Consider the following 12,584-nt stretch of genomic DNA (forward strand, 5'->3'; position numbering starts at 1 on the left):
TCATCGAGAGAATGCCAAGAGTGTGAAAAACAGTAATAAGAGCTATATATATATATATATATATATATATATATATATATATATATATATATATATATATATATACATATAAATTATACACACATATACTATATATACACACATATATATATACACACATATTTACTATATATACACACATATATACATTGTAGATTGTATGTATACGGTATTATGTATGTATATATGTATGTCTGTATGTACAGTATATGTATGTTTACATGTACAAACCCCGTTTCCATGTGAGTTGGGAAATTGTGTTAGATCTAAATATAAACCGAATACAATGATTTGCAAATCCTTTTCTATCCATATTTAATTGAATGCACTACAAAGAGAAGATATTTAATTTTCAAACTTTCTTTTTTTTTTTTCAAATAATAATTAACTTAGAATTTCATGGCTGCAACACGTGCCAAAGTAGTTGGGAAAGGGCATGTTCACCACTGTTTTACATCACCTTTTCTTTTAATAACACTCAATAATTGTTTTGGAACTGAGGAAACTAATTGTTGAAGCTTTGAAAGTGGAATTCATTCCCATTCTTGTTTTATGTAGAGCTTCAGTCGTTCAACAGTCCGGGGTCTCCGCTGTCGTATTTTACGCTTCATAATGGGCCACACATTTTCGATGGGAGACAGGTCTGGACTGCAGGCGGGCCAGGAAAGTACCCGCACTCTTTTTTTACGAAGCCACGCTGTTGTAACACGTGCTGAATGTGGCTTGGTATTGTCTTGCTGAAATAAGCAGGGGTGTCCATGAAAAAGAAGGCGCTTAGATGGCAGCATATGTCGTTCCAAAACCTGTATGTACCTTTCAGCCTTAATTGTGCCTTCACAGATGTGTAAGTTACCCATGCCTTGGGCACTAATGCACCCCCATACCATCACAGATGCTGGCTTTTGAACTTTGCGTCGATAGCAGTCTGGATGGTTTGCTTCCCCTTTGGTCCGGATGACACAATGTCGAATTTTCCAAAAACAATTTGGAAATCTGTACTTGTCAGACCACAGAACACTTTTCCACTTTGCATCAGTCCATCTTAGATGATCTTGAGCTCAGAGAAGCCGGCAGCGATTCTGGATTTTGTTGATAAATGGCTTTCGCTTTGCATAGTAGAGTTTTAACTTGCACTTACAGATGTAGCGACAAACTTTATTTAGTCACAGTGGTTTTCTGAAGTGTTCCTGAGCCCATGTGGTGATATCCTTTAGAGATTGATGTCGGTTTTTGATACGGTGCTGTCTGAGGGATCAAAGGTCACGGTCATTCAGTGTTGGTTTCAGGCCCTGCCGCTTACGTGGAGTAATTTCTCCAGATTCTCTGAACTTTTTGATGATATTTTGGACCGTAGATGTTGAAATCCCTAAATTTCTTGCAATTGCACTTTGAGAAACGTTGTTCTTAAACTGTTTGACTATTTGCTCACACAGTTGTGGACAAAGGGGTGTACCTCGCCCCATTCTTTTTTGTGAAAGACTGAGCATTTTTTGGGAAGCTGTTTTTATACCCAATCATGGCACCCACCTGTTCCCAATTAGCCTGCACACCTCTGGGATGTTTCAAATAGGTGTTTGATGGGCACCTTTCCCAACTTCTTTGTCACGTGATGCTGGCATCAAATTTTAAAGTTAATGATTATTTGCCAAAATTTTTTTTTTTTTTATCAGTTTGAACATCAAATATGTTGTCTTTGTAGCATATTAAAATAAATAAATGATAAATGGGTTGTACTTGTATAGCGCTTTTCTACCTTCAAGGTACTCAAAGCGCTTTGACATTACTTCCACATTTACCCATTCACACACACATTCACACACTGACGGAGGGAGCTGCCATGCAAGGCGCCAACCAGCACCCATCAGGAGCAAGGGTGAAGTGTCTTGCTCAGGACACAACGGACGTGACGAGGTTGGTACTAGGTGGGATTTGAACCAGGGACCCTCGGGTTGCGCACGGCCACTCTCCCACTGCACCACGCCGTCCCTTATTCAATATTCAACCCCATATTCCATTGAATATGGGTTGAAAATTATTTGCAAATCATTGTATTCCGTTTATCTTTACATCTAACACAATTTCCCAACTCATATGGAAACGGGGTTTTTATGTGTGCATGTATATATGTAGATATGTGTGTATATATGTATGCATAAATATCTGTATTTTTATATAAATGTGTATATATACATACATAGATTGTGTATGTATGTATACAGTATATATTTATGTATATATCTACAGCATATGTATGTTTATATGTGTGCGTATTAGGGGTGTAACGGTACACAAACATTTTGGTTCGGTACGTACCTCAGTTCAGAGGTCACGGTTCGGTTCATTTTCGGTGCAGTAAGAAAACAACAAAATATAAATTTTTGAGTTATTTATTTACCAAATTTGCAAAATCTTCCACCCAAAATATTTTTCTTAGTGGAATATTTAATATGAAGTATTTCATAATAACATTGATTTTGATTCAATGTTATGTTTTGTTATTTGTATTGGGCTTCACGGTGTCAGAGGGGTTAGTGCGTCTGCCTCACAATACGAAGGTCCTGAGTAGTCAGGGTTCAATCCCGGGCTCGGGATCTCTCTGTGTGGAGTTTGCATGACCTCCCCGTGAAAGCGTGGGTTCCCTCCGGGTACTCCGGCTTCCTCCCACTTCCAAAGACATGCACCTGGGGATAGGTTAATTGGCAACACTAAATTGGCCCTAGTGTGTGAATGTGATTGTGAATGTTGTCTGTCTATCTGTGTTGGCCCTGTGATGAGGTGGCGACTTGTCCAGGGTGTACGCCGCCTTACGCCCGATTGTAGCTGAGATAGGCACCAGCGCCCCCCACGACCCCATAGGGAATAAGCGGTAGGAAATGGATGGATTTTGTTGCAAATTTTTCTAAATTACATTTAGCCTTTAAGCTTTTTTATTTCACTTTTGTTTATGTTTTTGTTTATTTTAATAGCATTTTTAGAATGTGCCATGGGCCTTTAAAACATTAGCTGTGGGCCGCAAATGGCTTCCGGGGCACACTTTTGACACCCCTGCTATAGATAATAAAAAATTAAATCTGATAAATCTATTGGTAAAAAACAGAGCCTGGCGACGCATGCGCGTTTATCATAACTCTCTCGCTCTCTCTGTCTCGGCCCCTCCCTCACGAATGCTGCTGCGTGCACAATTTGTTTTGTTTTTAATAATAATAATAATAATAATAATAATGGATTAGATTTATATCGCACTTTTCTATTACTAGATTCTCAAAGCGCTCACAAAGAAGTGGGAACCCATCATTCATTCACACCTGGTGGTGGTAAGCTACATCTGTAGCCACAGCTGCCCTGGGGTTGACTGACGGAAGCCCATCCCATCCCATCCATTTTCTACCCCTTATTCCCTTTTGGGGTCGCGGGGGGCGCTGGCGCCTATCTCAGCTACAATTGGGCGGAAGGCGGGGTACACCCTGGACAAGTCGCCACCTCATCGCAGGGCCAACACAGATAGACAGACAACATTCACACTCACATTCACACACTATGGCCAATTTTAGTGTTGCCAATCAACCTATCCCCAGGTGCATGTTTTTGGAAGTGGGAGGAAGCCGGAGTACCCGGAGGGAACCCACGCATTCACAGGGAGAACATGCAAACTCCACACAGAAAGATCCCGAGCCTGGATTTGAACCCAGGACTGCAGGACCTTCGTATTGTGAGGCAGACGCACTAACCCCTCTACCACCGTGAAGCCCACTGACGGAAGCGTGGCTGCCATTTTTCGCCTACGGCCCCTCCGACCACCACCTATCATTCATTCATCAATCATTCACCAGTGTGAGCGGCACCGGTGGCAAGGGTGAAGTGTCCTGCCCAAGGACACAACGGCAGCGATTTGGATGTCAATAGGTGGGGAGCGAACCTGCAACCCTCAGGTTTCTGGCACAGTTGCTCTACCCACTACGCCATGCCTTCTTAACCCTGAACGTACATTGAAAATACACGCGACCCTGACTTAAAATGCCGGACATTTCAGGCATTTAAGAAACTCCACCCGGACAGCCCCGCAAAAGAGGACATATCCGGTGAAAAGAGGAAATATGGTCAGTCTATCGTAGCCCGGTTGCTGCTAGCATGCAGTGTGTTGTGCCTCGGTGTGCATTATTTACACAACGTGCGGTACGCTACTTAACATGCCCGTGTGGAAATTCGTTGGGTCACCTCCAAACCGAATCAAAACCCCCGTACCGAAACAATTCAATACAAATACACGTACCGTTACACCCCTAATGCGTATGTATATATATGTGTATTTGTATGTATGTATGTGTCACTGTGTATCTACAATATGATTGTATGTTTGTATATATACATTTGTGTATATATGTATACACATATACATACATATATATTTACTGTACGTACATACATATGTATGTATGTATGTACACAGAGTATATTTAAAGTGTGCATTTTTTTACTAAAATAGGGAGCTTTGTCAAGGGCAGAATCAATTATTAATTTTTACATTGTTTCATGTGGAACTATCCTTCACTATACCAACTCTTTGATTTACAGACCGTGTTTAAGAACCAATTACGTTCCTAAATTGAGAGTCCACTGTGTTAATAATTGCAGCCTGTACTTTATAATAGTCTGCCACAGTCAGTAAACAGCTGTCAGATTTCTAAGTCGGGGGGAGTGGTGACAAGACTCTCATGAGGTGTAAACGTCCTCATTGGCTGTGATACTTAAAAGGTGTGGGAGTGGATTAGAGCTGGGATCTAAATGGTGTGCATGGATCATCAGGGTCATTTCAACTTGAGGCTGCAGGGGTGAATATATAAAAACGGGAGTCTTATTAGGGCAGTGCTGTAGACAGGGAAGTTCCGCTGTCCTGAAGATTTCAGCACTCAACCATGACCTCCTCTTTGCAATGATTGTCTATCAAGGGTTCATTGTTTTTAAGGCGCCCGCTCTTCTCTAATATAGGTGAAGACAGCACATTAACTGTCCTCATTGACATTAATATCTGGCACAGCTCATTGGAATGGTGTCATTCAAGTTGACTGAGGACAAGGGCGTGTTCTTATTAAGATCTACCCCATGGGTGCTGCACACATCCCTTAGAAGCACACCTAATATTCATAGCTAGAAGGGAATATTCCAGTTTAGCTGCAGTCAATTTTGAGAAAAAGCTTAAAATAGCTGGTTTTCTTGTCCTTGTCCACTGTATCATCCCTCTTCCTCATAATCCCTTCCATTGTCACCTCCCTCCAGCTTTTATTTAGCATTTTTTTCTCCCTATTTATTGCCTTCTTCCTCACTAATTGTGTTTTTCTTTCTTGTTGTCACTCAGTTCATCCCAAGTTCTCAGTCATTGTTAATTCCACTCTAATTACTTAACACATTTCACAACGGAATCCTTTGGTAAGGACATCTGCCGAGGACAAACATGGGCAAGGACAAGATACGCAGTTCTTTGCTGCCTTGCTAAAAGCTGTGGCAACCTCGAGTCCTTTAAATCTGCCACATAAGGGTGACTGATGAGTGTTTGAATGATGTTCAAACTTTTCTAATCCTTAAGTATATCATGGTCATAACAAACACACCTGCTTCCCATTAGGCAGGTGCAACGTCCGACAAGAAGTTGTGCGAGGCGCTGAGTGTCAAGCTGGACAGGATGAAAGATGAATGTGATAAGATGGCTGGACAGCTGAGCGCTAAAGAGGATGCGCACGCACTCCTCCACAAAAAGTACCAACTACTCAAACTCAAACTGGATGAAGTAAGTGCCGTCTCCTTTTTGACTTCAAGGAATGTAAAAATAAAATACCGTCTTTTCCGAGCTATAAGCCGCTACTTTTTTCCTACACTTTGAGCCCTGTGACCTTTAAAACACTGCAGCTAATGTATGGATTTTTATTTGCTAACGGCCATCAAGTTTTTTATGGAACCAATAATTTTCATATAAGCCGACAGAGACACTAAAAATGTGTGGTATTGTTTGTTATGGTGTCTTTTGGACGAGTTTGCTCACTGCAAATGTGCCATGCCTGAAAAAATATACTTCCTGTTTCTGCTTTACACCATAAGTAAAACAGTCCATAGCGTTTCTGCTCAAAAGGATTTCTCATCGCGCCAAGCAACGTTTGTAAGTTTTACAATGTAACTAGAACAACTCTTATGTACTAAACCGTCCAATGTGTGATGTCTGTAGGTGTGTTTTCATGCATATTTGCATGTGCTATTGTAATGTAATCAAGCTAACGTGGTTAGCATTAGCTAATATGCTAACACGTTTACGAGTGTTTGTCTTAGTATTATTAACTTACAATTGCATTCTTTATGTATCGTTTCAGTTTTGTGAATTCACCAAAACGTCACTGTAGAGTTGAGACTGTAGCTATTTTTCAATTGTTGCTGCTTATTGTACAATGTACATTTATTTTTGCAGTCTTTCAGTCACTCTTTATTTGAAAGGACTGGCAATCTAACTTCTATTTCTGGTCTTGTTGTGGACTGTACTCGCGATAAGAAACTCTTTTACCTCTGTGGCACCATGTCTGTGACGAAAAGCGAGCTGCAAAGAGCCTGGCGTCACACTTGCTTCGCGCTGCCTTTCTCTTGTCTTAAAAGGGTCATCTGTCATTTTGAAAAACGCTGTCTGCGGGTATATCTCGGATACATTAAAGTAGCTACTGTACGTATTTCTAGCGTCATCACAACAACCGGCTTTGGCAACGCTTATCGGGTGATCAGTACTACACAGTATTACACCGCATGGTGCAACCTGGACACATCATCAGTGATTCTCCCGGGGTCATAGGGTGTTTTGGGTCTTAATCAAACACCCTCACCCGGGCGACCCAGCCGAGGATGATCAGTCCCTCGACTTGTGTCCAGGTAGCGCACTACGCCACGCGTCCCCCCTCCTCAACCAGAGCCAACGTGAAGCCTTTTCAGACGCCTCCAATATGTTTTTTATGGCTCTTCGCCTGTGCAGTCCACAAATCCCAAGGAGCCCCAGGACACGGTGTAAGGACTTGCCTGCAAAACCCCTGCAGTCCACTTCAATAGGCTCGCAGCGGGCCTTCCACCCGTTCCTCCGGCAGTCAGCCACAAGATCTGCATATTTCGCCCTCTTCCTTTCCTGAGCTTCCTCCATTCTGTCCTCCCAGGGGACAGTTAGCTCAAGGAGCACCACCTGCTTCCTGGTTCCAGACATCAAGACCATGTCTGGCCGGAGTGTTGTAGTTGCAATGATGTCTGGGAATCGCAACTGCCTTCCTAGATCAACCAAGAGCTGCCAGTCCCTTGCTGTTGTTAGCAGGCCACCCTGGGTCTTCTTGGAGGGTTGAGGTTTCTCTCTTGCTCGGACAAAGGCAATTGTGCTCTTGGTTGGGTGTTGCCGCTTACTGGTGTTGATGCCCGTGCAGATAGTGTCTGCTATTACCCGCAGGGCCTGGCCGTGGCGCCACCGGTACCTGCCATCTGCCAATGCCTTTGAGCAACAGCTGAGGATGTGTTCTAATGATCCTCTTTTCTGATAGAGCTGGCACACAGGTCTGTCTATCAGGCCCCAGGTGAATAAGTTAGCAGGGCTTGGGAGGACATCATAAACTGACTGGACCAAGAACTTAAACTGGTGTGGCTCCGCTTTCCAGAGTTCGGTCCAGGCGATCTTGCGACCAGCTATGTGCTCCCACTTGGTCCAGGCCCCCTGCTTGCTCATTCCCACCACTCTGCTGAAGCGAGCCTCTTCCACTGGCTCTGCTGTAGCTTGGTTTGGTGTTACTACCCAGCCCAGCCCGACCAGTAGCTACGGTTCCCACCACGGTGCTGTGCCGCAACCTCGCCTCTGCCCGCTCCACTGCATCCTGGGCACGCCACTTCCTTCCTGTTCTGACCTCCACACCTGCTGACGATACTTTCCCATCAGCAGAATCTCTGTAGAGCAGGACTTCTCTGGCAGAGGAGTTCAAGGTTTCCAGGGCCAGACTACTGAAAGGAAGCTGCAGTTTGGTGTTGTGCCCAAACAAAGCAATGCTGCTTAGGCTCCGTGGCAGACCCAGCCACCTGCGCAGGGACGAGCTGATCTTCCTCTCAAATCCCTCCACGATGGTCATTGGGAATTCGTACATCAGCAGCGGCCAGAGGATACGAGGCAGGATGCCATGCTGATATATCCAGGCTTTGAACTTCCCTGGAAGTCTCGACTTGTCCACAGCTGAGAGCCACATGTTGAGGTTATCGCTGGTAGATTGACGTGCAGCGGAATCCTTCAGATCACCAGTGAAGAGCTTGCCCAGGCTCTTCACTGGCTTTTCTGACACAGATGGAATTTGGATGTCTGCCAGACTGAAGCGAAAGTGGTCGGATACTTTACCTTTCCTCAAGACCAAGGACCTGGACTTAGAGGGCTTGAAACTCATTCTTGCCCAACTAATGAGTTGATCAAGGCCTTGAAGGAGCCATCTGCATCCAGACACTGATGTTGTGGTTACCGTGAGATCATCCATGAAGGCTCTAATCGGAGGTTGCCGGGTGCCGGATTTGGACAAAGGACCTCTGCACTCTACTTCCGCAGACTTCACGAGCATATTCATGGCCAGTGCAAACAGGGACACAGAGATTGTACAGCCTGTGATGATGCCTTTCTCCAGACAATGCCAATCTGATGTTGAAGTGCCAGAGGACACCCTCAGACTAAAGTTGTTGTAATAGTCGAGAATGAGATTGCGAATCTTCTCTGGAACATGGTATCTGCTCAGAGACAATTCCACCAACTTGTGTGGAATTGACCCATAAGCATTGGCGAGGTCCAGCCACAGTACTGTCAAATCGCCTCTGTTCTCTCGCGCCTCACGGATCAGCTGTGTTACCACACCAGTGTGTTCGATGCACCCTGGAACTCCTGGGACTCCTCCCTTCTGCACCGAGGTGTCAATATAGGTGTTCTTCAGGAGAAATCCCATGAGGCGATTGGAAACGATCTTGAAGAAAGTCTTGCACTCAACACTGAGGAGGGAGATTGTCCTGAACTGCTCGATGTTCCTTGCGTTTTCCTCCTTGGGAATCCATACTCCCTCTGCGTACGTCCACTGCTGAGGTACTTTCCCTCTTTTCCAGATCACTCGGAAGATCTTCCAAAGACGCTCCAACAGGCGGGGACACTGTTTGAAGACCTTGTACGGAACTCCACTTAGGCCTGGTGCTGATGCTGTTCTGGCAGATTTGATTACCTCTTTAACTTCTTTCAGGGTTGGTTCACTGGTGTCAAACAGGGTGCAGGGTTCTGGTGGGCATATGAGGGCTGCATAGTGGCCGAGGTCTTGCTCTCTCATGCCGTCGCTGTAGGTGTTCTTGATGTGGAGGTTGATTTCCTCCTCGGGACATGAGAGTTGACCACTGCGTTTTTCTCCCAGCAGCTTCTTTGTGAATCCAAATGGATTTGCAATGAAGGCATTGCGCTTGCGGGCCCTTTCCTTGCCTCTCTTCCTGTGCCACTCGGCACGTCGCAGGGTGAGTAGTTTATCCCTTACCACACCCCTCAGTTCTGCCAAAGATGCCTTCTCATTGTCGCTTACCTCCCTGTACTGGCTCCTGAGTACTCTCAGTTCTCGTCTGAGTTGGGAAATCTTGGTTTCTCGCCGGTTTGGAATTGGTGCTGCAGTTGTAGTCTTGGTAGCGCGTTGTTTCTTGATGCCAAACCTGTCTGATGCAATGCTCATTATGAACGTACTCATTGTCTTAAGCCTCTGGTCCACATTACCCTTGGCTGTTGCTTCCAGTGCTGTATTAACATCTTCATCAAACTGTTTCCACTCTGACTCCTTGTTGGCAGCGGGCCACAATATCCGACGATGCTCTGACGGTCTGCTTTGGGGATGCGCCGGTGGTACTTGGAGGTTCTGAGCACTGTGGGTAGTGTCCGGGCCTGGATCCTCCTCCGTCTCATCAGGTGCCGTACAGGGTACTGGCACTGTGCGTTGCACCACGGGTTTCCTTAGGCAGCCCATCTTGGTCTGATATATCTTTAGACCAGTCGGGTTTTTGCAGACCTTGCCACATTTGCAGACTGCACTCGTAGTCAATTTTTCATTCGCAGGGGTCGTTACCAGAAAATCTGTCCATTCGGAGCGCTTATTCTCCCCCCCTCTCGGGCGCCCCTGGGGGTATATCTCTTTAGGGTTTTTCGTAGCGTTGTATGGGTGCTCCCTTGCGAGAGCTGCAGCTTGGGATGCTACCCCTCCCTGCCCCGGATGCCGTCTTTCCGGGGACAAATTTTCGGTGCATCAAAAGTACGTATATATATATATATATATATATATATATATATATATATATATATATATATATATATATATATATATGCATGATATATATATATATGCATGATATATATATATATGCATGATATATATATATATATATATACATAAGCACACACACATACATACAGTGAAGAAAAAAAGTATTTGAACACCCTGCTATTTTGCAAGTTCTCCCAGTTAAAAATCATGGAGGGGTCTGAAATTTTCATGGTAGGTACATGTCTACTGTATGAGAGATAACCTAAAAAGAAAAATCCAGAAATCACAATCTATGATTTTTTAACAATTTATTTGTGTGATACAGCTGAAAATAAGTATTTGAACACCACCATTAATATTTGGTAGAGTAGCCTTTGTTTGCAATTACAGAGGTCAAACGTTTCCTGTAGTTCTTCACCATGTTTGCACAAACTGCAGGAGGGATTTTGGCCCACTCCTCCACACAGATCTTCTCTAGATCAGTCAGGTTTCTGGGCTGTCGCTGAGTAACAGACTTTCAGCTCCCTCCAAAGATTTTCAATTGGATTTAGGTCTGGAGACTGGCTAGGCCACTCCAGAACCTTGATATGGTTCTTACAAAGCCACTTCTTGGTTTTCCTGGCTGTGTGCGCTTTGGGTCATTGTCATGTTGGAAGATCCAGCCACGACTCATCTTCAATGATCTGACTGACGGAAGGAGGTTTTTGGCCAACATCTCACAATACATGGCTGCAGTCATCCTCTCCTTTATACAGTACAGTCATCCTGTCCCATGAGCAGAAAAACACCCCCAAGGCATGATGCTACCACCCCCATGCTTCACTGTAGGGATGGTGTTCTTGGGATGGTACGCATCATTCTTCTTCTTCCAAACACGAATAGTGGAATTATGACCAAAAAGGTCAATTTTGGTCTCATCTGTCCACAAAACTTTCTCCCATAACTCCTCTGGATCATCCGAATGGTCATTGGCAAACTTAAGACGGGCCTTAACATGTGCTGGTTTAAGGAGGGGAACCTTCCGTGCCTTGCATGATTTCAAACCATGACGTCTTAGTGTATTACCAACAGTGTCCATGGAAACAGTGGTCCCAGCTCTTTTCAGGTCATTGACCAAGTCCTGTCGTGTAGTCCTGGGCTGATTCCTCACCTTTCTTAGCATCATTAAAACCCCACGAGGTGATATCTTGCATGGGGCTCCACTCCGATTGAGATTGACCGTCATGTTTTGCTTCTTCCATTTTCTAATGATTGCTCCAACAGTGGACCTATTTTCACCAAGCTGCTTGGCAATTTTCCGTAGCCCTTTCCATCCTTGTGGAGTTGTACAATTTCGTCTCTGGTGTCTTTAGACAGTTCTTTGCTCTTAGCCATGCTGAATGTTTGGGTCTTACTGCTCTGATTGTATGGGGTGGATAGGTGTCCTTATGCAGCTAACGACCTCACACAGGTGCATCTGATTCAGGATAATACAGTGGAGAGGAGGAGGACTTTTTAAAGGCGGACTAACAGGTCTTTGAGGGGTCAGAATTCTAGCTGATAGAGCGGTGTTTGAATACTTATTTTCAGCTGTATCACACAAATAAATTGTTAAAAAATAATTGATTGTGATTTCTGGATTTTTCTTTTTAGGTTATCTCATATACAGTGGACATGCACCTACTGTGAAAGTTTCAGACCCCTCCATGATTTCTACTGTAAGTGGGAGAACTTGCAAAATAGCAAGGTGTTAAATACTTTTTTTCTTGACTATATATATATATATATATATATATATATATATATATATATACAATATAATGTAAAAGTATACATCTATTCAAACTGTAACTACCTGCCGATATTAATGAGTATGTTTGTGTGTCGTGATGTTTATTTTTCCCATGGTCTGTGAACACACCATGTTGGGGGAAATGAGAAAGGGTTTGCGTGTCTGGGAGTGAAGCACGGAGGAAGTACTTGTTGGAATTGGTCCTGTTGTTAGCATAAAATTGGCAATAAAAGTTAAAAATAGCGATTGACTTTGTGTGTCTACTTCTGGACGCTACAGTACATTATATTACTTTAATTTTTATTTCACGTTAAAAAAAAACACATTCTTAAGGTGTGGTGGCTATATCGTTGAATCGCCACAATCAAATACATTAAGGGGAAACCACTAATGTGGCACATTTCAGTATTTTTGTTAGAATTACTCAAAAAAAATCTCAGCAAGTTATTCATTTATTGAAATTG

General features: G+C 43.8%; 1 protein-coding gene across 2 annotated transcripts in view; it reads left to right on the forward strand.

Moving 5' to 3' along the window:
* Window positions 1–12,584, forward strand: part of LOC133542595 (centrosomal protein of 128 kDa-like) — a 108,825-nt gene that overhangs the window by 45,024 nt on the left and 51,217 nt on the right. For both annotated transcript variants that reach the window (XM_061886874.1, XM_061886875.1), the window contains one exon: window positions 5,660–5,821. In XM_061886874.1, coding sequence (XP_061742858.1) covers window positions 5,660–5,821 — 162 coding nt within the window. The remainder of the gene's footprint in view (window positions 1–5,659; window positions 5,822–12,584) is intronic.

This window comes from Nerophis ophidion, linkage group LG24 (assembly GCF_033978795.1).
Source record: "Nerophis ophidion isolate RoL-2023_Sa linkage group LG24, RoL_Noph_v1.0, whole genome shotgun sequence".
Lineage (NCBI taxonomy): Eukaryota > Metazoa > Chordata > Actinopteri > Syngnathiformes > Syngnathidae > Nerophis > Nerophis ophidion.